Genomic DNA, 23,103 nt, shown 5'->3' on the forward strand with positions numbered 1-23,103 from the left:
CTTGGTTTTCCACTGTGGTTAGAATAATATGTGAACTCTTGACTAAGGCCCACAAGGCTCTGTTCCCTGCCTACCTCTCCCAATCGCATCAAGTCCTTCTCTGCCCCTCTTTCATCTCACTCAGCCACACAGACCAAGCTCGTTCCTATCTCAGGGTCTTTGCACGTGCGTGCTTTTTTCTATGCCTGGAAAGCACTTAACCTTGCTCTTTCACAGGGGGATCTTTTCATCATCGGTGTCCCTGCTCCAGTGTCATCTCTCAGAGAAGCCGTCCCTGACTATGCAATCTAAAGTCAGTTTCACATCATACAGTGCTTACCCGAAATTACCTTATTTTACACTGTCTTATTCACCACTGTGTCCACTGTGCCCAGAACAGTGTTTGGCACTAAGTAGGTCCTCAATAAATATTTGTGGACCACATGAATGAGCGCTTCGCCCAAATCCCAAATGCTTTCAAGTGCGAACTGGGATTTGAACTCAGGTCCACCTAGCTCTAGGGGTGCTCATCCTCCTGCACTCACCCGACCCACTTCATTTTATGACCTCGTGTACAGAGCTGAGTCAATCCTGCTTCTCAGTTTATGACACATCATCACTATGAGCAAGGCCCCTCTTGAGTTACGTTAATTTATTTTCCCTCCTTCTCTCCACCGTTTTCCTCCTCCCTTTCATCAGATCCCACATCAGTGTGCTCAGTCGGCTGCCTTGAATTCTGTCTGGCCCCCTACTCCACATGGCATTGGCTCGTATGTGGATGTGTTTGCAATTTAAAAACATGGAATCACGTATAAAACTCATTCTATTTACATTTTTTTTTTTTTTTTGCTGTACGCGGGCCTCTCACTGTTGTGGCCTCTCCCGTTGCGCAGCACAGGCTCCGGACGCGCAGGCTCAGCGGCCACGGCTCACGGGCCCAGCCGCTCCGCGGCATGTGGGATCTTCCTGGACCGGGGCACAAACCCGTGTCCCCTGCATCGGCATGCGGACTCTCAACCACTGCGCCACCAGGGAAGCCCTGAGGTATTTTTATATATACTAGTGGATTTAATTAGCTGAACATTCATTTAGGATTTTTCATATTTATATTTATTAGTAAAATGGGTGTATATTTTTCTTGCCTTATGGTATAGTTATCTGGTTCAGAATCAAGATTAAAATAGCCTCATAAAATATGTTGGTTGGCTTTCCCTCTTTTTCCATTTTCTGGAGCAATCTGTATAGGATACAGACTACTTGTTGCTTCAGAATTTGGCAGAAGTCGCCTGAAAAACTTCCTGTGTGGGTAAAAAAAAAAAAAAGCTAAAAACAAACAAAGCATGTTTCCCTTTCACCCCAGAGGTTCCACCTCTCTCAGGGGACTTTGGGGGGGGGGGAAATGAACCAGCATAAATATCTGAAGCCCTTAGCACGTGGGGCAAAGGGGACGGACAATAATTCTTCGCAGTTATGAGGATGGAATGAAGACAGTGCACAGGTCCCAAGACATTCCTTTATTCGGTTGCCTAAACCTCGAAAGTGGGAGCAGAAAACTCTTACAGCTATTCTTCACAGCTAGTTTCCAGAGGCGGAGAGAAATGTTGTACTACCCCCGAAGTGCCTCACTTCTATCATTCCTATATTTCCTAATACTCACTGGGCAACTACTATGTGCCAGACACCGCGGAGGATTCCATGGTGACGACACATCCAGCCAGGACCCCACAAGGGACTGTCAGTCTCTTGGGGAGTTTACGGTTCCCACAGGAACACAGAAACCCTCCTTCCTCTCTTTCTTACTCCTAGTTTTACTTATTTATTTATTTATATTTAAAGAGAAAAATCCAGGATGCAAAAGTCACGACTATTGTGCTAGTCGTGGTATGCTAAAAGAATTTTAGGTATGCTAAAAGAAAAAACCCAGAAAGGAATACACAAAAATAGTAGTTTTAGGGGGTGGCGTTACCGACGGGCCCCCAGCCCCCGCTCCATCCTAGTTCTGTAACGCTGTTATACTATTCCTACAACTTAAAATAGAGTGGCACACGGCCACTTGGGAGGGCCCATTCTATATCAGTTCAATGACACAATTGCTAGGGACGCCCCCGCCCCGCCCGGCCGACTCTGGCCCCGCCTCTCTCACCTCCCCTAGACAGTCTCAGGCCCCGCCCCTGGTCAGATCCGCGCGCTCAGCCGCAGCGCAGAGAACCAATCACTGTCCGTTTCCACGTTCAGGCCCTTTACGGCGTCTGCCCTTAGCCAAAATGGCGCCAGCTCGGAAGTTGCCGAAGTTGACGAAGCAGGTCCGGAAGCTGCCGAGCGAGTCCGGAAGTTGCCGAAAGAGAGCGGCGGGGAAGGAGGATGGCGGATATCATCGCAAGACTCCGGGAGGACGGGATCCAAAAGCGTGTGATAGAGGAGGGCCGAGGAGAGCTCCCTGACTTTCAGGATGGAACTAAGGTTCGTGTTTATCCCCTTCCCTTAACCGTCCGTGGCGCGGTGCGCATGCGAGGCGGGAGGAGGCTGTAGGCGAGAGATTGCGCATGCCCAGATAGCAGTGGTCGGTGACCCTACCTCTCACATGCCGAGCTCGACGCTGATTGGTCTGGATTTAAGTAGAGGGTGAATTCGGATGCGTCTGCCCCCGCCCCCTAGCTTGGCCGTGTGGCCACATTGGTTGGGGAGGCCGTCAGTCATTATAAACAGGTTGCGGGAGGTGGGAGGGTTGACCCTATTGCTTGCACAGATCCAGCGCTGGAGAAGACCCTAAACCGGATACCTGGGCTCTGGGAGGGGCCCCTGGTTTGCAAGGCTCAAAACCTATAGACGGAAGGGTCTTCTGAAAACACAGACCAGCTCCATTTCTTAGATGGGAAAATCGAGGCCCTGGGACGACGCACCAACCGAGAGAACAAACAGGCCCAGAGGTTGGGTCTGCCAGAGCAGAATCCTTTTGGCAGCCTTCCGAGTGCTCTTCGTGGCATTGCTTGGGACAGATAAGGGCTGGGAAATAAAGAGCCTCCCATCTTCCTCCTTTGTACATCCAGGCCCCCATCTCCAGCCTCTCCGGCCCCTTCCCCCAAACAATGTACATCTCCAGGCTTACCTGCTTCTGCTTATGCATTTCCCTCCTCCTGGAGGGCCTTTCCCTGTTGCCACTTGCCTGTAGAGTTCCTGGGGGCAGCTTCCTGGGGGCAGCCCCTGTGCCCAGCAGAGCAGTCACATAGGACACGCATCTTGAGCGAATGAGTAAAGATCCTGGCCCCCAAAATAACTGAAGTGACATACCTTGTTGATGACTACAACAGTTTAACATTTAAAACATACTGGGGCCGGGCTTTCCTGGTGGCGCAGTGGTTGAGAGTCCACCTGCCGAAGCAGGGGACGCGGGTTCGTGCCCCGGTCCGGGAAGATCCCACATGCCGCGGAGCGGCTGGGCCCGTGAGCCATGGCTGCTGAGCCTGCGCGTCCGGAGCCTGTGCTCCGCAACGGGAGAGGCCACAACAGTGAGAGGCCCACATACCACAAAAACAAAACAAAACAAAACATACTGGGGCCACCAAAAGTAAGAGCTACTGCGCTGAGATCCAGCAGGTAAAGATCCTAGCCTCTCTCAGTGTGAGTGATTTGAGGCAGAGCTGCACAGCCCTAGTGATCAGTGATACCAAGAGGGATCCTTTCCCAGATGCGAGAAGGGAGGTGGATATGGGTGGATTCCCCCATGGGCTGGGGGGTTGGTGGCCTTGAAGAAGGTCCTGGCAAGGGAGATCCTGGATGGAACAGACACCAGCTGGAGAGACCACTGTAAAAATAGTGAAGATCTGTGAACAGTGACCCTGAAGGAACAGGTATGGGTAAATTAAAAAACCAATCACCAGCATTGATTGAGGGCTCAGATGAGCACCGTGCTAAATGCTTCACAAGTTTATTTTCTTTCCTTCTCACAAGAGGAATAGGTACTGTTGTTGCCCCCATTTTACTGATGTGGAAACAGAGCTCAGAGGAGTGGCTAGGGGTGGTGGCAAAGAGTGTGGGTTCCTCTAACCATATCCTGTGGAGGGTTCAGTGTTTAGACCTCTTCTCTCTTCACTCTCCCTGAGATGATCTCATCCAGGCTCATCTCTTTTAAAAAACTCTCCATGCCTGGGCCGCTCCCAGATGTCTCTCTCTAGCCTTCCCTCTCCTTTAAAGTTGATATCCGGCTCCCTACTCACCGTCTCCACCTGGATGTCTGGTTGGCACCTGAAACTTCACCTGCTCCCCCCAAGCCTTCCCATCTAAGTTAAGGGCACCTCCAGCCTTTTGGTTGTTCAGGCCCAAAACCTCCCTCCTGTTCTCTCACTTCCCACAGAAGATCCTCAGAATACACCGGTGGTCTGACCACTTCTCACCACTTCTGCCACTACCACCCTGGTCCAGGCCGCCATCATCTCTCTCCTGGGTTATTGCAGTAACCACCTTCCTGCTTCTGTCCTCCCTCCGCTCCAGCCTCTTCTCATCCCAGCAGCAGCAGAACCCACGTCAGATCATGTCCCTCCTCTGCTTGGAGCCACCCGCTGGCTCTCAACTCAGAGTGAAAAACCAAACTCCTCACCACTGCCTGCAGGCTCTGTGGGGTCCATCCTTGTTGACCTGGTGACCCCGTGATGCACAACTCCTCGCCCTTGTTCACTCTGCTTCTGCTACACTGGCTTCCCGTTTTGTGAGCACCCCACACACTGTCCCTCTGCAAGGCTTTTGCGCCTGCTATTCTCTTGACCTAGAAAGTTCCCACCCCTTCCTACCCCAGCATCTGCCTGGCTTGCTTCTCCCTTCAGATCTCTGGGGTTTTTTTTGGCCACACAGCACAGCTTGTGGGATCTTAGTTTCCCGACCAGGGATCGAACCCAGGTCCCGACAGTGAAAGCACTGAGTCCTAACTACTGGACCACCAGGGAAGTCCCTCAGATCCTCAGATCTCTGCTTAAATGTTGTCCTCGCAGAGACTCCTGCCCCCTGAACTCACCCTGCCTTACCCTGCTGCATTTTGTTTTCTGATTCATAGCCTTAGCTCAACCTCACACAGCACATGTTGAGGCCCATCTCTTTCCTCTAGAAGTTCCATGTGAGCTCCACGGGGGCAGGGACTTTTGTCTGTTTTGTTCACTGCTGGGCCTAGCACAGAGCTCAGGCATGTAGTAGGTGCTCAGTAAATATTTATTGAAAGAATGATTAGTGCCAGACCACTTGGGCTCCTGTCCCAGCCCGTCCACCCACTAGCCATGTGATTTGGATCCCTTCCCTCTCGGTGACAGTATCCTCACCTGGGTGGTGCGGTAAAGCCAGGTGTAAGGTTGGGCGGTGACCCCCGGGAGAGCCCTGTCCCTTGTGCCATCTGCAGGCTGCGAGCTGGGCTTGTCCTTGGGGGATGGGGGAAGGCTGTGCCCTTGTCTGATCCCATTTGCGGCCCGCAGGCCACGTTCCACTACCGGACTCTGCGCAGTGACGATGAGGGCACCGTGCTGGATGACAGCCGGGTGTGCGGCAAGCCCATGGAGCTCATCATCGGCAAGAAGTTCAAGCTGCCCGTGTGGGAGACCATTGTGCGCACCATGCGGGAGGGCGAGATCTCTCAGTTCTGCTGCGACGTCAAGGTACCCGATGCCCTGTGCCTGCCTGCATCTGTCTGCCCGCACCCAATGGCTAGGCCACCACCGACTCCCTCCAGGGCACCACACCACCAGGACACTGGCGTCCTGGCCCCTATTCCACCTTTTCCTCTCCCTTAGCCGGACTGCAGCCAGGGACTGGCTCTCAAATGCAATGACCCACACAACTCCTTACTTCAAACCCCTCTGGCTCCTGGTCACTGTCGAGCTAAAGTGTAAGCCATAGATGCTCACATGGCCCTGCAGGGTCTCCCTCCCACTCACCTCCCTGTGTTTCCATCCCTTTCTTGGCCAAGATCCTCCCTCCCACTTCAAACTGAATTCCTGGGTCACCACCCCCAGGAAGCCTTCCCTGACTACTGGTGGTTGACTTGAACCCCATCTCTGGGTTCTCCAGCCCCTCATGCTCTGCATGGCCAGGATCTGGTCCTCTGTCTGCATCTAAGCTACTTCAGGGCAGGGATTGGGCCTGTTTACCTTCAAAATGCGCAGTGTGGGCCAGCCCAGAGCCAAGACTCAGAACACATCTGCTGGCTGGATGAATGTTAGCCGAGCAGTCTGCCCTGTGCAGGGTCAGTGAGAGGAGCTGGTTAGACTGGGGTGAGGGTGGTCTGGCTCCCACCATCCCAGCAGATGTTCCTAGTGAAAGGTCAAAAGCTAGGTCCCCAGGAATTCCCTGGCGCTCCAGAGGTTAGGACTCAGCGCTTTCACTGCCGTGGCCCCGGGTTCAATCCCTGGTCGGGGAACTAAAATCCCACAAGCCTTGTGGCCAAAAAAAAAAAAAAGCTAGGTCCCCTATGCCTGAGGGTCTCCCCTGAGGGTTTTGAGGTTGCTGCCCTAAACCCACCTCGGAGATAGGCCCTGAAAGGGGTGGGGATGGGGCAGCACAGAAGAGGCGCTGGGAACAGAATGTGGAGGGACCCCAGCTTGTGGGCTGCAAGCCTGGGAGAAGGACGAGGGGCGGAGGTAAGAATTCCACTGGGCTCGTAAGGACAGGGGAGACCGGTTGACAGCGGGAGTGTGTGTTTGTGTGGAGGCTGGCGGGGTAGGCGCTTGGCTTGGGTTGGTGGCCAGAAAGTGTGACAGGAGCTGAGGCCCACACCGGGCTGGAGGGCTGGGAGGCTGGAGGAGTCCCGAGGGAAACGCCCTCCTGTGTTTCTGCTGAACCAGTTCCTGCCCCTCTCTGGGCCTTAGTGTCCTTTCTCAGATGGTGATGGGGCAGGGGGCTGGGCCTCTTGGGCTGGTGACCAGCCAGCCCATTGGTGCCCACTCACCCTCCGGCAGCATGTGGTCCTGTATCCGCTGGTGGCCAAGAGTCTACGCAACATTGCAGCTGGCAAAGACCCCCTGGAGGGCCAGCGGCACTGCTGCGGCATCGCCCAGATGCACGAGCACAATTCCCTGGGCCACGCCGATCTGGACGCCCTGCAGCAGAACCCCCAGCCTCTCATCTTCGACATCGAGATGCTTAAGGTGAGGGGCCACCAAGCCCCAGGCACCTCGCCAAACTCCCACTGCCCAGCTTCAGAGCGGGTGCTGGTCCCACCTGCCTGCCCAGAGTTGGTGGGCCCACTGACTGTTGGTTGGGCTTGGGGTGGGGCAGGTACAAGGACACCTTTGTGGACCCCCTGGCAGTGTCCTCCCCCTCCTTCAGGTCACTGCAAGGGCAGGGATTTTCACCATCTTGTTCGCTGCTCTATTTCTAGAACCCGGCACAGTGCTGGGCCTGTAGGAGGTGCTACATAAACAGTTTGTTGAATGGTCAGAGAATGAACAAGTGATTCTGTTTCCGGTGTCCAATGTCCCAGGCCCGGCCAGCCCAGAGGCTGGCCCTCGGCCCTGACTTGGCCTACACCCCGGCAGGTGGAGAACCCTGGCACGTACCAGCAGGACCCGTGGGCGATGACGGATGAGGAGAAGGCAAAGGCAGTGCCGGTCATACACCAGGAGGGCAACCGGTTGTACCGCGAGGGCCGTGTGAAGGAGGCTGCCGCCAAGTACTACGACGCCATCGCCTGCCTCAAGAACCTTCAGATGAAGGTGCCGCCTGGAGGCTGCAGTGGGTGAGTGGAGGGGGTGAGGTGGGGCCAGGGGGCCCAGGTTTCAGCACTTTTGCCCTCTCCCTCCCGCCACGCCCCCAGGAACAGCCTGGGTCCCCTGACTGGATCCAGCTGGATCTGCAGATCACACCACTGCTGCTCAACTACTGTCAGTGCAAGCTGGCGGCCCAGGAGTATTACGAGGTGCTGGACCACTGCTCCTCCATCCTCAACAAGTATGACGGTGAGCACCGCGCGCTGGGCCGCCAGGGTGGGCCAGCGGGTGGGCCGTAGAGCAGCCTCCTCCGCAACCCCTGGGCACCGGGGCACGAAACTGAGCCTTTAAAATCACCCCCACTCTGAAGTCCCGTGGGAACCCGACCAAATATCGCCCACCCAGGCAGGACCATGGGCCCTGTTGCGCCAGTGAGATATGAAAGGGGGTTCGGGGTGGGGTTGGCCTCCGCATGGGCTCCGTCCCATGATGGGCCCCTGGTGCCAGAAGTCAAGCTAAGTAGCTGGCTGGTCCCCCCTTCGTGCCCTGTGTGCCTGCTGCCCACTGGCACCCCCTGCAGACAACGTCAAGGCCTACTTCAAGCGGGGCAAGGCGCACGCGGCAGTGTGGAATGCCCAGGAGGCCCAGGCTGACTTTGCCAAGGTGTTGGAGCTGGACCCCGCCCTGGCGCCCATCGTGAGCCGTGAGCTGCGGGCCCTCGAGGCAAGAATTCGGCAGAAGGACGAGGAAGACAGGGCCCGCTTCCGGGGCATCTTCTCCCACTGACAGGGCCCTGCTGGCCCAGCCACCCTGCCCAGCTCACTGCTGCTGCTAGCAGCCCCCCCGCCCCCGCCGTATCATGCTTCTCTGTATATAAAGGCCTTATTTATCTCTCTCTCTCTCTCTCTCTCTCTGGGCCTGCTGAGCTGATCCATTGGCAGAGCTGGGGTCATCACCCCTCATTTCCTGGTCCTTGGGTGGTTTGGGGAGGCAAAGAATTGGGGTTCTAATCCCAGCTCCCCATTCACCAACTCAGCTCTTTTTGGGCCCCAGTGTCCCCGACAGAGAAGTGAGGGTGGTCTCTGTCCCAAAGGAAATGTTTCTTGCTGGCCAGGGCTAAGCTGCCTGGGAGCTTTCAGTCTTAATGGGGAGACGAAGCAAGTGCAAGCCAGGGGGCCTAGTGTCCGGGTGAGGCGGGCTCCCCTCCGATCCCATGGCCTCAGCTAATGCAGGCAGAGGTTCCAGTGAGAAGCCAAGTGTGGCCCCTGGGAACTAAAAGGCCAGCCCAGGTGGTGAGCGGAGGGCGGGGGTAGGCTGGCTCTCCAGGCCCCAATCCTGGCCCTGTCCTCTGACCTGCTGCGTGACCCTGGGCACATCCTGACTCCTCTTTGCCCTTCAGCATCTCTCTTGAACTGGAAACTGGGGGCTGGGCTGCCCTGTGATGCCAAGCAGGCGGGCAATCAGGTGGGATGCAGGTGGTGTTTATTTTCATGGATTTACACACACTGGAAAAGCCTCTGGGCCCTTGCTGCTCCCTCCTCCCACCCCCAGGGCTGGGTCCCCCAACATGAAAGGGAACTAACACCGAGGGGCAAACAGAGATGCAGGATGTGGGGCTGGGGGCCCAGCCTTCCACATGCGGCCACGTGGGCCTCTCAAGTGTGTGAGTAAATAACCCAAGTCCAGCCACAGTTTGGGCCTCACTCTTCGCCGTCTAGCTTGAGGCTGATGCTTCGGGCCTTGCCTCGCGCCAGGGTGGTGGGCGGCGTCCCTGGGCCCTCCCGCTCTGCCTGGCTGGGGCCCCTCGAGCGAAGCAGCTGGCTCTGTTTTCGGAGGAAGTCCACAGGGGCAGCCCCGCCATAGCTGCTCTTGGCCAGGGCGGCCCTCGAGGGTCCCACGGGGGCATGAGGGTGGGAGCTGGCCTCCAGTTGGCCCAAGTGGGCCACATAGCCATCTGACAGGAACTGCGGGCAGAGGTGGGCAGGGATGAGGGGATGGCTGGTCTCAGGCCCACACACTGCCCTCACCTGTCCTCCCCAGGGTCCTGGGCAGTGCTGGCTGCATTATAGGCCTGGCACAGCCTGACCAACCCCAGGCTGAGCCAGGGCACCTTTATTCCTGGCTCTGCCTCTCTCTGGGTCTCATCTTGAGTTTCCTCATCTGTAGAATGGGATTTTGGAGGAAAACAACAGCAACTAACGTTTAGCAAGCACTTGCTTTGCGCCCAGCCCCGTGCACGCCGATCTGCAGTAAATCACGTGCTCTTCATGATAGCTGTTGAGGTCTGGTCCATCTTATCATTTCCATTTTGCAGATGAGAAATTGAGGCTCAGAAAGGTCAAGGCCTATGCCCAGGACCGTGCCAAAGTGGAACCAGTACTCAAGGTCTTGAGCATAGTATCAATCCTGGCCTGCCTAGCGCCTCCAAGCTGCTTGTGACCCCCATCCTAGGAGGAGCCCAGGTTCCCTGATGCCAGCCATCCTTCTCACAGCCGCCTGCCTTAGGTGCTTCTTAACACATGGGTGGTCCTTCCGGCCCAGACCCAGGCTCCCACTCCCCAGCTGGCTCGCAGTGCCCACCTTCACTTGGTCCTCACCTGGCACTGCGCCTGGAGCTTCCGCACAGCGCGGCCCACGATGTAGGTCTGGCCCGGGGGTAGGCCCAGCGCCGCATATACGGCCACATCTTTGGGGGACCCGTAGCCGGCCACGATGTTCAGTTCCACCTGTGGCCAGAGAGGCCAATCAGCAGCCCCGGGGGGCGGAGTCGTGAGGCAGGGGGTGGGGTCTGGTGGGCATCCGGTTCAGAATGTTTCGGGTCGAGGCCATATGGTCTACCTCACCAGGTCCGGGTGGGGTCGGGACCGGCGGTATCTCTCTAGTTGGCCCCAAGGACAAGGGGCCCCTGGGACCACGAGGGCCTTGGCGGTCTGTTAGGTTCGGGGGCCGATGGGGGTGAGACCAGATGGGCCTCCTCCCAGGGCGACGGCGGGGACGGGACCCTCCCCAGCCGCCGCACCTCCTGCACCAGGCTCTGCAGAAACACCGCCTTCTGGCGCAGCGGGTCGTGGGTGAGGCCATCGCAGAAGGAGACTACGCCGTGGGGGAAGTTGTGCTGTGACAGCCAGGCCACCACGCGGTGCTTCTGCATGTCGGGCCGGCCCGTTACGTACACGATCAGGTAGCCCGCGTCCTGCCAGTGCCTGCAGGGTGGGGCGGCGGTCAGCTCCACGCACCAGGGGTGGAGACCAGTCACCACGGCGAGCCGGGCGGCCGCTCCTACCTGACCACGTCCACGGCGCCGGCGCGCACCTTGGGGTCGCTGCCCATGATGGAGACGCTGGCGGTGAAGGAGCCATCGATGCTGAACACCACGGCCTCCGTGCTGCGGGCCACGACCGTCAGGCAGCACTCAGCGTACGTGTGGTCGCCCCTACGGCCCAAGGGCTGCTTGAGCGACATAGGGGCGGGGCCCAGAGGAGCCCCACCCCGCAGAGGCCCGGCCCACCCCGCGCTCACCTGACCACCATGCGCACCGGGTAAACACCGATACCCAGCGCACGCTCCACGGGCACCGGGAAGGTGAGGCGGCCCGAGCTGTTGGTGACCTCGGTGCCAAAGTGAATCCACTTGCCTGACAGCGGCTGCGTCATGATGTAGATGTCCACCTAGCAGGCAGAGGGGGTGAGAGGGTCCCCCCGACGCTGAGCGGAGGAGGGCCGAGGCGGGCCTGTTGTTGGGGGAGGACGGGGTTGGGGGCTCAACCTAGTGTGACTGGGAGCTATCCGTGGGACAGGAGGCAGCACCCGGACCTCCCGCTTGGGGCGAGTTCGGCCCGAGGGCGGCCGGTCTACCCGGGACTGAGGCCTCTGTGTCCTGACCTTCTCTCCGGTGAGCGTGACCACGTCCAAGGGCCCGTACATGAAGCGCCCGTTCAGCACCTGGGGGCGGCCCTCGCACACCACCGTGTCGCTCGCCCGGTGGTTGGAAGTGACGTTCTGGTGGGAGGAGACGGCGTGAGCCCGCAGCAAAGAGGTGACAGGGATGCGGGAGGTGCTGGTGAGGGGGACCCGCGCTCAGACTGGGGTGCTCGGCCTGGAGGAGGCGGGGTCGCTGCGAGAGAGGGGCGAGGCCCGAGGGGTGGGCGCTTTTGCTGACCCCGATCTGAGGTCATGAGGGCCTCTGTGTGGAGGGCGGTTCCGAGGGGCCGGAGGCATGACAGGTTGGGGTGCAGAGGATGAGGAGGTGGCGGGATGGTTAAGGGAGGAGACCAGTTGGTACCCAGGGGCGGGGCCGAGGCATGAGGAGGTGGGGCCAGGACCCAGGACCCAGGGTCAGCGGGCGGGATTGGACCCCGGCAGGTCTTGAGAGCGGGGATCCTGGGGAGAGTAGGCAGGGCCTCGCTCTTGAGGGCTCGAGGGGCAGGGCACGTACCCGGATCTTGACCTGGGTGCGTTTGCGCTGCCACTTCTCCCTGGGGAAGGCCGGGCTGTAGATGGACGGCTCCTCGCACTCGGCCAGCTGCGGCTGCTCCTTCTCCATCACCTGCGAAGAATCGGACCAGCAAGGCCACGTGAAGGGGGGAAGGGTGCCTGGGGCTGCCCCTCCCCCAGCCCACGGCTCCCTATCATTGTCCGGTTCCCCCTCCCACCCCGCATCCCTGGGCCCACCTGGCGCAGGATGAAGGCCACCACATCCGCCGACTCCCAGTAGCTGGCGTGGAAGAGGTGGGGCAGCGAGACGGTGGGGAAGGCGGTGAGCGCCTCAGGGCAGTACAGCGAGTAGTCAATCCGCTTGGTCCCCCACCAGCGCTCCAGGACTGTACGGCCACGGCGGGCAGTGAGTCAGGGGTGGCCTCCCACCCCATGCCCACCCGTCTGGCCCCTAATGCTCTTCCCTCCCTCTTTTCTGCCAACCCTGCTGAGTCTGGAGTTGGGCGCTAGGGCGCACTCATCCCAGAGCACACGCTTGGGGCAAGGGTGTTTCAGCTGGGCTTTGAAGGTGGAATAAGGATTCCCTGCCCAGGCTGGGTGGCTGGCTGACTTACTCTTAACCACCTCACTGGTGGTGCTGGGGGCAGCTGGCTGGGCTGGCAGATCACTGCCTAGCTCACTGCCCTTCCAGAAGGCTCCGCTGGTAGAGGTGGGCGTTGAGGGCACCAACATCTCCAGCTCCTCCAGAAAGAGGCCTGAGTGGGTCTGCAGAGTGTCAGCTGTGGGTGGACGGGCGACCTCAGTGGCGGGCTGGGCCAGGCCACCCTCCTGTCTTCCCACCCAAGGTTCCAGGACAGCCTGGCCCCCATCCCTCCCCCATCCCCCCTGCCAGCCCTCCCTGGTTGGGTCTTGGCTAAGGCTGAAGTGCCCCACATCTGGGTGGAGGTGAAGGGTGGGGGCAGCCTCTCCTGTTAGCTCACCCCAACAGCCAGCCGCATTCCTGCCAGCATGACTGCCGCCACCACCTGGACCCAGGCCCACTTGTCTCATGGGGCCAAAGGGCTACTCACTCGCATGTACATGAGTACACACCCCAAACCAATACACGAACACAAGTGCATGCGGAGACACAACGCATCCCTACACACAGACACAGCAGCCCCTCTCCCCGCCGGCGGTGGGCGGCTGCTCTCAGCGTCACCACCTCCTCCCTTCAGCCCAGTTGTCACCACTGCCCCCAACTTCTGGGCAGAGAATGTTAGAGGGTCTTGGGGATCCAGACTGCCCAAGGGGCCAGGGGAGGGCTCCCTGGTCCTGGGAGTGGTGACATGAGAGAGTACCAATGATGTGGGAACTACCTCATGTCTTCTTGGGAGAGGGGGGCCCACACCCATCCCTCACTGTTGGTGCCGTCCTCTTTCTCCCCTTTATCTTGGTTGGCGGCATACCCAGCAGCAGGGATGAGCCGTCTCCCAGGGGGAACTTCTGGTAGCGCGGCACAGCCAGTGGGGCGATGGCCTGGAACTTGGGGGCCAGCAGGGGCTCAAGGCGGGAGGCGCAGGGGTCGGCCGCATGGAAGAGGTTGTAGATCTGCTCACAGGCTGGCCGCATCTGGGCCACTGGTACCCAGAAGATAAAGGGGGGAGGGGATTCATCTGGGCATACTGGGAGGCAGGGGTTGTGGGAAGCGGCACCCTGACATGCTGTGTGACCCTGAACCAGCACTTCCCAGACTCTACTCCCTGGGAGGTCCCTGGGAGTGCTTGAAAGTGAGACAGGTCTCTCGGCTAAAAAGAGATCAGAGCCTTCGATTTGCTGATGTTCAAGATGAAGCGTTCCCCATGCCTGTTGGACCCCCTCTCATGAAAGCATCTGTGGGTATGCGTTCCTCCTGGTGCACTTTGGGACACTTGGCCTTGGCAAGTCCCTTCTTTCTGGGCCTCAGGTTTTCCCTCTCTAGCCAAGCCATTTATTTGTACAGTGGGGAATGGTATAAACACCCCCACTTCAGATGAAACAAAGCGGAGATGGGGGAGGGGCAGGTGAAGCCCACCCCCACCCTGAGGGCTCACCCTCCAACGTGGGCATCACGGTTTTCCGCAGAGCCAGCACCAGGCCCAGAGGGGAGCCAAAGAGGAAGAAGCCGGAGACCTTGAAGTCAAGGCGGGTGGCACTGGTGAGACCATCAGGAACCTCAGAGGCGGCAGCGGGTGGACAGGAGGCTGTGCTTGCCCGTCTGGGCTCCCCAGAGGAGGTGGCTGAGGGGACCGTCTGCAGGCTGGGGGAGGGCGGGAGGGTGCTCAGTGCTGCTGCTTCCGCAGCCCAGCACAAGCCCAGTTTGGGGTTGATGGGGCAGGAATGTCACCTGTTTTGAGAGCCCTCGGGCTCAGGACTGGCCATGTCGCTGTGGGTGTGCTGGGCAGGCAGCACTGAGGGCTCTGGGCTGGCCCGGCCCAGTCCCTCCACCCCATCTGCCAGGGGATCCCGCACTGGGCCAACCTCCGGGGAGAGCAGCTCATTGTTCTAGACGGAATAGGGGACAGAAACAGCCTTAGGACTGGAGACAGTCGATTTCTACTTATTTGGAAGTGAGGAAAGAGGCTTGGGGGTTGGGCAGGGACTTAAACAAAGAGTAGAGCCCCAGAGGAGGTGGAATGAGGCAGCAGGGGACAGGCCGGAGAGAGGTCATATTCCAGGGGCAGAGAACTAGAGCCGGGGAGACACCGGCCTCCTGGGGAGGCAGGTCCAGCCACACTGACCGTGCTTCCGCGGCGGCTGCTGCTGCGGCTCCCAGTGCCCGCGCTGGCGCTGTGGCAGAGTGCGTCAAAGCCCAGGATTCCACCGACGCCATCCCCAATCAGCACCACCTGGGTGGAAGGGCAGTGCCATCAGGAGGGGCTGCAGCAGAGGCAGGAGGATGGGGGGCTCCCGCAGCAAGTTCCCTGGCAACATCCCTAACTCCTGACCTGCCCGCAGAAGCCGACACCCTCAGACGAGCGCAGGAAGGCGGCGTAGGCCTGGTTAGTGCGGGCAATGACCGTGGCCACAGCGCCCTGGTATCGGGAGGATGAGGTGGCCAGCAACGGCAGGGCAGCCAGTGGAATGTGGTCCTGGGAGCGGGACAGGCTGTCACCGTCATGGCTGTAGGGGCTCAGGCTGTAGGAGGAGGGGGTATAATGGATGGGTGGGGGGCCTCCAGGCCCTCCACTGCCCCCTCTAAGTCCCCTTGACCTGTTGGCAAGTCCTAGCACTGGAGGGCCTTTGTGGGGACCGTCAGTATCCCAGAGGCCTTTGTGATGGAGCCATTGACTAGAAACTGAAATCCAGCTGGGTAGGTGACTAGCCCAGGTGTTTGGCTTCCTGGCCTCCTCCCCCTCCCCCCATGGGGCCTCTCTGGTCTCAGGAGCCCCCAAGTGGCTGTCCACACCTTGGGGACCCTGTGTGTCCCCCACCCTCCCATCCCTGACCAGTACTTGGAGACAAGGGCATAGGCAGCGGCGCAGATGGGTGGGCAGGGCACCAGGCGCAGCGCCACGTGGCCCAGGGCCTCGGGGAAATGGACGCGGGTGATGGCCTCGAAGGCCAGGCTTAGCGTCTGCACATCCGCCTGCTTGGAGCTGGTGTCTCCAGGGCCTGAGTCTAGGATGTTGCCGCTGTGCAGGATGAGGAAGAGGGCGTGGACTGCGCATGTCTCCGCCCCCAGTTCCCCCGCTCCATCCGGGCCCTGCGGGGCACAGGGGGGGTGCCAGGGATGTCAGAGCAGTGGCCTGGCCGGTGGGTGGGCAGAATGAGATGCGGGGTAGCCGACCATACTCACTTCTGGGTCCCTGGGTGCTCGGGCCCCGTCCCCGATATCTTTGGTGGACTCGGTTCCAGGGTCTGCAGGATGGGGAAAGCCAGTGAAGGGGACTGAGGCGTCTGTGGGGATCCCCTCATCTGGTACTTCAGGTACCCCTGCTCTGCTGTCTGCCTGAGCACCCGCCCTCGCCCCCCATCTTCCTCTGACCTTCTCCTCTCACCCGACTCTCCCAGGTCATTTCACGTTTCTGCGTCTTTGCACATGGCCAGTCCTGCTGCTGACAGGCATGCGTCTCCGCACAAGCCCTGTTTGCCTGGAAAATTCCTTCTAATCCTGCCCTGTCCAATATGGTAGACACTAGTCACATGTGCCTACTTAAACTGAAATGAATTAAAATAACAATACCAATTTCAGTTCCTCAGTCCCACTCGCCACATTTCAAGTACTTGCTAGCCACATGTGGCTAGTGGCTAGAACATTTCCATCATCTCAGAAAGTTCTTTTGGACAGAGCTCGTCCAATCCTTCAAAATCCAGCTTAGACATCACCTCCCGCGTGAAGCCTTCCTGGACTCCGAATGAATTCCTCCATTCTCTGTGCTGTGTCTGAACCCTGAATACACGCCCCACATCCATTCATCCACCCATTATCTGCTCATTACTCGTCTGTGTATTTAATGAGCACCCTTTCTGGACTGACATTCATCTCAGGACCCCATTAAACTTAGGAATGAGTTGTTCTCCAAGTCCCCACCGCATACGGAGTGCTGGTGGCTGGCAACTGGATGTGGGATCTTTACCTGGCGCCCCTTCTGCCTCCATGGGGCAGGCAAAGGCGTCGATGAAGTCATTGGAGTTCCACTTGGTCATCTCCTTGGGGAAAACCTCGTCACTGTCCGAGAAGCCTTCTGAAGGGACGAAGGGCTGCGTCATGGTTTGGCGGGAGCTGCTCAGGGACCCCCCCCTTCCCCTAACAGGTCTGGGGTGCTGACCGTGGGCATCAAAGAACTCCTCCTCAGAGCTGTTCTCAGAGTCTCGGGCGATGTTCTGCATGCGCCACTCGGACAGAGTCTGGGGAGACACGCCCCCTGCAGGGCCACATTGGCCTCAGCCTGGGAGTCCAGCCTGAGGGCCGCTCCCTCCCGCCCCTCTGCCTCAGCCTCACCTCCATGCTGGGACGAGTAGGAGGAACGGGAGGACGAGGACCACTGCTTGCCGAAGCTGGCATCGGGCGAGGCATCGGGGCCTGGGGGCACCTCGGGCCCATCGGGGGTGCCAGCACGGCTGGTCCCAGCCCGGGCCTCAGTGCTTGGCTTCCCGGGGGGCTGGGCCTCGGGCCCCTCACTGCCTGTGTTGCACTTGGCCATGCGCTGTGCCAGCATGCGGGCGGTCTCTTCCTCCAGTGCCCGGATGTCAGCCATGCTCAGCTCTGTCCACTCGTCCTGCCAGCACCAGGCCTGGCGGTGGGCCCGCAGCATCACCCGACGCAGACCTGTAGGCGCCCAGGCATCAAAGCCATGCCCTCCCCACCCACACGCCCCAGCCCCGAGTTTCCCTGCCACTGCAGCCACATGCCCAGCCCGTGAGTTCAGGTAATGGCTCCCCTGGGCACACTACCCACCCAGGGCCACAAAGTATGGCAGGGTGAGCACTGTCCGGGAGACGGGAGTGGAAACTGGCATTTGTCTTCCTGCCCCACCTCCCTCCCTGCCCACTGCCTCTTTTATCCCTCTGGACACCCCAACTCTGAGCGCTGAGCCCACCCCGACACCCTGGGAAGCTGGGAGCAATGTTTGTTCTTTCAGCTGGCTTCCTGCTGATTTCTTCACAAGAGTTAACAATTAAGGCGTTGATAGTTAATGAAATTGTTGATGGTTAATGAAGGTGTTAAGAGTTAATGGAAGTGTTGGCACTTAATGAAGCAAAACATGATACCCATTCTGGGATATTTTCATCCTAAGCAGAGGACTAAACTTAGAGACTTCAATATCTAGGAAATAAAGTCATAATGATTGAATTATTGTCATAAACTTCTGGAAGGAAATCCACCAGAATCTTAATAGTGGTTATATGTGGGTGAGTTTCATTTTTCTAATTTGTGCTCTTTGGCATTTTTCCAAATTTAAGATACGGTGCCTGTATTACTCTCTGAGTTAAATTTCCTCATCTGTAAAATGGGAATAATAATTGTCCTTACCTTGAGGGGTGTTGGGGGTGTTAAAGAAGATCTTGCATGGGAAGTGATTAGCAGAGAATTGGGCATGTGGTGATCAATATTAGCTTTTTACTATCTGGCCCAACCTCTTCCTCATTTACAGAAGGGAAAATTAAGGCGCAGAGATGGGAAGTAGCTCCCTGGAGGAGAGTTTCCATGAGGGTCCGTGGTGGAATGGAACCCAGGTCCCTGGACACCCCCATCCTTCTACCTGCAGGTAGTCTACCCTCAGACCTGGGAGGTGGGGCAGGGCTGAGCCACAGGAACTGTGGGGTTAGTTTTAGGGGGGGCATGAAACAGGGCCTCCTGGATAACAGGGCCAAAGGATGGGACTCGGAGAGAGCGACAGAGTCACAGCTTTGGCCTGCACTCCTTAGCGTGTTGCAGGTTAGAGCTGGTGACCCGCCTGAGAGCCTCTAAGTCTCGCTTGACCCACAGAACACTGGAGAGTCTTAGAATTTTAATGGATGAGAAGCAGCATCTCTGAATGTCAGAACCGGCATGGACCTCAGAGATCACGTTGTCAGCTCCTTGCCCGCCTGACTCTCACCTGTACCTCAAGGCTAGGCTCCCCCAACCCCTAGCTAGGCTGTGCGGCTCCCCTCTGCCTCAGTGCCCACCACATCAAACGGAAATGACGGCTTTATGTTTCTGTGTCCCCAGTAGACTGAGAGCATCCCTGGCTCAAACGCGCGGCCTGGTGCATGCCGAGTAAATAGAACCTCGCAAGGCTGGGCACTCACCGACATCGTGGATGAACTGCTCAATCTTGGCCTGCATGCCCCAGTAGCGGAACTCAACCTTGCACAGCTTATAGGCGCACATGAGGGGCCCCGTCTGGGCTGCTGTGCGTGCCCAGTCATCAGCCAGTGGTCCTCGGCCTGTCTTGGCCGAGCGGTACAGCCGGGGGTCTTCTTCCGCTTTGTACTCGCCTGGGGCCACTGCATCCCGCACAATGTCGATGGTATCTGGGGGGGTTCCGGCAGCGCTGAGCAACAGCAGCCCCCTCCGGCCCCTGCCACTCCTCCCCCACCTCGGGATTGGGGGGGCAACTTTCCATGCACAGGAAGCCTAGACCGGGAGAGAGCTGGGACTTGTCAGAGGCCGCCTGTTGAGGTGGCAGGTGTCCTGAGAGGGGCTCCACGGTCCCCCCGCTGGCTCCAGGCCTCACCCAGGATGCGCTGTCTCCGCTCAGCCCCACTCAGGTTGAAGACATTCGGCTGCTGCCCCCCATCAGGCAGGTAATAGGTCTCTATTTCAATGGAGAATTTCTCCACAAAGGGGCAGGTGTACCTGGGCAGAGGGTGGGGGTGAGGGTCACGGCTGTGCCCACCAGTGCTGTTCCCCTCCTGGCCCCAGACCTGCCCCACCCACTCACCGGGTGCGGGTGTAGGGATAGGCATTCCAGGATTCCTCCTCCACCTGCAGGGCGGCCTTGGGCAGCAGTGCCCGGAACCAGCCTGGGATGTGGGAGCCCACGTGGTACACCTTGTGTGTGTACTGCCCACTGCCACCGGGCCCATCCGTGTAGGGCCGGTTGGCCAGGATCTCCACGCCACTGCCCTCGCCACTTGACTCTTCTCGGCTCTTTTTCTGCAGCCCAGGGCAAGAGTAGAACGGGCAGCTCAGCCCCAGATCAGCTCCTGGGATGGGATCCCAAGCTAGGCCTGGTCCCCTGTGTAGCTCTGAGGCCCTAGTCCCAGCCGTTCTAACTCTCTGAAACCTGACCCTGGTCCCCTGTAGCTCCTGGGGTCAGGATTACAGCCGCTGTCCAGTCCCCTATGGGGTTCTGCAAACCAGGACTCATTCAGTCATTCAAGTATTTGTTGTCTGCTCTATTCCAGACATTGTTTGGGATTATGTTAATTGGGATCTGTTGATGTACAGAACACAGACCCCTGCCTGCCCCTGTGCAACGTATGTTCCAGTGGAGGGAGATAGATAACACACAGAAAACAAAAAAAAAGCAAATTAGAAGGTGCTAAGTGCTGTGGTAAAAAGAAAGCACAGAATAGGGTAAGGGGGATAGGGCTGGGGGTTGCAATTTTGATGGGATGGTCAGGGAAGGCCTCATTGAGAAGATAACATGACCTTGATCTGAAGATGACCTGGGGGAAGGGAGGGTGCTGAGCAGGTGTGAGGTGGGGGCACTATTGGAGGCAGAGGGGAAGCCAGTGTAAGCTCCTGAGGTGGGCGCATGCTGCGTGTGCTGCTGGCCAGGGGCCAGGGTGGGTGGGCTGGAAGAATCCAGGAGAGTAAAAGGGGCCCCCACCTTTCTAGGACCCCAACACCAGCTCCTGCCACACCCCTCACAGTTGGAGAGCACTCAGATCCCGTCCTTACATAGCTCTGGAGTTTGAACCTGGCCCACTTAACCCTCTGAGGCCAGATCCCGGACCCCTTGCCTGCTCAGACTCTGGTCCCACATTTCTGGGGAGCACGTCTGGAACGGGCACCAACCCTCTCCCCTCCCTGAGAGCCTGCTCTGGCTCATTCTTCCCGACGTCCAGGGCCAGACCTCTACCCCCTTCCTCTTAGCCCAGACCTCAGCATCTGGGGTCCCTGCCTGCTCCTCTCTATGACAGATTTGGGGCCTGCTCCTCAGCCCATCTCCCTGACCGCCTGGGGCTGCCGAGGTCCTGCCAAGGCCCTCTGGGAACCCCTCCCAGTCTTTCCCTACCACCTGGGACCTGCTCCTCACTTTCTGCCTCCCGCTCCTTTGCATCCTCATGCGCTCCTTTGCTTACTCCCAAAGGATTACACATTCTAAGGAGGATTAAAGGAGGTCAGGTGGGGGCTGAGCGCCCAGGAGGGGCTGGGCACTTGGGGTGGGGAGGCACCACTAGGCCCTTCTGCCGCTCTTCCCACAGACTTTAACCACCACCACCCCTCCCCCACATCCGACCAGGGAAGCTCTCTCTCCTCCTCTGGCCTGAACCCTTCCAAGCCCCAGAGCGGGACTGGAGGGGGATTGAGCTGGGTCCGGCCCCTGGTCCCAGGTGCGGCCTGCACGCTCCTGCGGACACCCAACATGAAGCATACCTCCCCCCACCCCGCGCCTTGGTCGCCTACTTCCCACCGCCCTCACCTGGATCATGTAGAGCTGGGCCACCTGGTACTCGTCCAGGCTCATGGGCAGCAGAATGTGGTACTCCTTGATGAGCATCCTGAAGGCGCTCGGCCGGCGGTGCGCGGCCTCCGCTCCCGCTGGCGCAGGACACCGCGCGGCCGTCAGTGCGGGGCGGCGGCGGCGCGCGGCCCCGAGCCCTGCGCGAGGGCCGAGGGGCTCGGGCCCGGCGACCCCATGCCCGGGCTCGCCGCAGGGGAGGCAGAGGCGAGCCCAGCTCTGCAGCCAGCGCCGCGGGGGGCCGGGAGCCTCGGCGAGGCTGAGCGCTGACCTCTTTTCCGCGCAGCCCCCGCCCCCCGCCCGCCCATCGCCACGGCAACCGCGCGCTGACGCTGGCCCCCCGGAGCCGCGGGCTCAGGCCGGCGGGCTGGCTGGCCAGCCTTGCCTCTTCGGCCGCGTCCGCGTCCAAGCCCCTCGGAACGGCATCCCTCGGGGACCCGCCCCCAGGAACCCCCGGGCCCCTCCTTCCGGGCCCGCCTTCCACAACCGGCCCCTCGGGGCCCGCCCATTGCATCCCTTTCCCCGAGTCGGTCCCGTGTCCCCCACTCTTGGACGTCCACTTAGAACCTTGTCCCCTGGGGTGTCTCTACGCGGAGCAGCCCCGTGCACCCCTCCTCAGCATCTCTGTCAGTGTTCCCCACCCCCCGCCCCCGAACCTACCTTCAAAGACCAGATAACTAACACCTCCGCCCGCTAGACCTGCCTTCCCCACCCTGGCCGGCAGCCCAGTCCCCAACTCTCCCCTTCCCAGCATCCTTTCTGGACCCCCGGCACTTGTCTACGCAGCCGCCCCATCATCCTTCCCGAGGGCTGACCCCTCTTCGGGCTGAGGCAGAAGTATCCCACGGGCCCCCGCCCTGAGAGACCCCCTCCGTCCACCTGCGCCCCAGTTTCGTTGCAGCCCCTACCTACACCTCGCACCCACTGAGCAGGCGAGAGGCCCCCGTTGTCTCCACTTCCTTCCACTCCCCGGCGTCCCCGTCCCCCGCCGTGCTCTTGGCCCGCCCGCCAACGTCCCGGCTCACCTCTAGTTTAGGGCGGGCGCCCCTCACCCGTTACGGGCTGGGGCGGACGGGCGGCGGGTCAGAGCCCCCAGCGCCCCGAGCCCCGGCCTCGGATTCCAGCGGTGGCCGGACCCCCTGGAGGCGAAGCGCGGGCCCATGGCCCCGACCTTCCTCCAGGTCTGCCCGCCGGTGCCCCTGCTGTCCCTCCCCGTCGCCCGCCGCGTCACTGCGGCCGCCCCGCCTCCTTCCTGGGCCCGGCGGCCCTCCCCCCCACCCGGGCCGGGTCCGGGCAGCCCCGCCCGCGGCGGAGGAGGGCGGCCCCATTCTTCCTTCCCCTAGGCGGCGGGGGAAGAAGAGGCCCTTCTCCACAGGCTGGCGCTTCTCAGTCCCGCTGTATTCTTTGGGATCCCCAAAGCACTCTGGGTTCCCACCTCCACCCTGGCCCAGCCCTCCTGTGTGCTATGGAAATATGACAGAGTCCCATTCCCAACTTCCCAGGCCCTTGGATCCTGAGGCCCAGGGCGGGGGAAATGCCTCCCCGTCCAAAGTGCAGCCAGAAGCTGGTCTCTGACTTGCCTCTACCTAGCTGGTGCGGTTCCAGTGCCCCAGACCTCTAGGGTCATTCTGCCACACACACAGGCAGAGGCCTGCAGTCACTCCAAATCTTTGCGCTAGTCCCTGAATGGGGACCCGTGGCTTTCCCCACCTATATCTTCTGGGTCCACAGTCTGGTCAATGGCCACCAGATCCTGCGCAAAGGCTGAGACAGCCTAGGGTTGGGCTCGTGGGACCACACCCAGTCAGCTACAAGGCACTGGGACAGTGTGTGGCAGCACCGAGCTAGGTCTCACCCATGTTGGAAACC

The 23,103-nt window shown here is 59.7% G+C and overlaps 2 protein-coding genes across 4 annotated transcripts; one reads left to right on the top strand and one right to left on the bottom strand.

The window, feature by feature from the left end:
* The first annotated feature begins 2,124 nt into the window (after positions 1–2,124).
* On the top strand, positions 2,125–8,556 carry AIP (aryl hydrocarbon receptor interacting protein). 2 transcript variants are annotated; one of them, XM_060019398.1, is made up of 6 exons: positions 2,125–2,439; positions 5,433–5,612; positions 6,912–7,100; positions 7,491–7,667; positions 7,769–7,910; positions 8,242–8,556. In XM_060019398.1, the coding sequence occupies exons 1-6, from the start codon at positions 2,341–2,343 to the stop codon at positions 8,445–8,447; spliced, it is 993 nt and encodes a 330-aa protein (XP_059875381.1). In that variant the 5' UTR covers positions 2,125–2,340; the 3' UTR covers positions 8,448–8,556. The 2 variants fall into 2 exon arrangements, with proteins under 2 accessions (XP_059875381.1, XP_059875383.1); XM_060019400.1 differs by having other exon boundaries at positions 7,769–7,902; positions 8,242–8,454.
* Positions 8,557–9,132: 576 nt separating this feature from the next.
* Positions 9,133–22,401, bottom strand: PITPNM1 (phosphatidylinositol transfer protein membrane associated 1). Of its 2 annotated transcripts, XM_060019410.1 has the most exons (24): positions 22,260–22,401; positions 21,196–21,314; positions 19,486–19,700; positions 19,279–19,400; positions 18,851–19,075; positions 17,058–17,384; positions 16,885–16,980; positions 16,693–16,800; positions 15,912–15,973; positions 15,568–15,818; positions 15,061–15,250; positions 14,854–14,961; positions 14,460–14,617; positions 14,167–14,372; positions 13,543–13,713; positions 12,709–12,873; positions 12,332–12,480; positions 12,096–12,206; positions 11,543–11,659; positions 11,181–11,329; positions 10,945–11,094; positions 10,681–10,864; positions 10,259–10,387; positions 9,133–9,625 (listed from the first exon to the last, which is right to left on the bottom strand). In XM_060019410.1, the coding sequence occupies exons 2-24, from the start codon at positions 21,271–21,273 to the stop codon at positions 9,362–9,364; spliced, it is 3,735 nt and encodes a 1,244-aa protein (XP_059875393.1). In that variant the 5' UTR covers positions 21,274–21,314; positions 22,260–22,401; the 3' UTR covers positions 9,133–9,361. The 2 variants fall into 2 exon arrangements, with proteins under 2 accessions (XP_059875393.1, XP_059875391.1); XM_060019408.2 differs by lacking the exon at positions 22,260–22,401 and having other exon boundaries at positions 21,196–21,788.
* Between the last annotated feature and the right edge of the window lie 702 nt (positions 22,402–23,103).

Source organism: Delphinus delphis, chromosome 8 (assembly GCF_949987515.2).
Source record: "Delphinus delphis chromosome 8, mDelDel1.2, whole genome shotgun sequence".
Taxonomy (NCBI): Eukaryota; Metazoa; Chordata; class Mammalia; order Artiodactyla; family Delphinidae; genus Delphinus; species Delphinus delphis.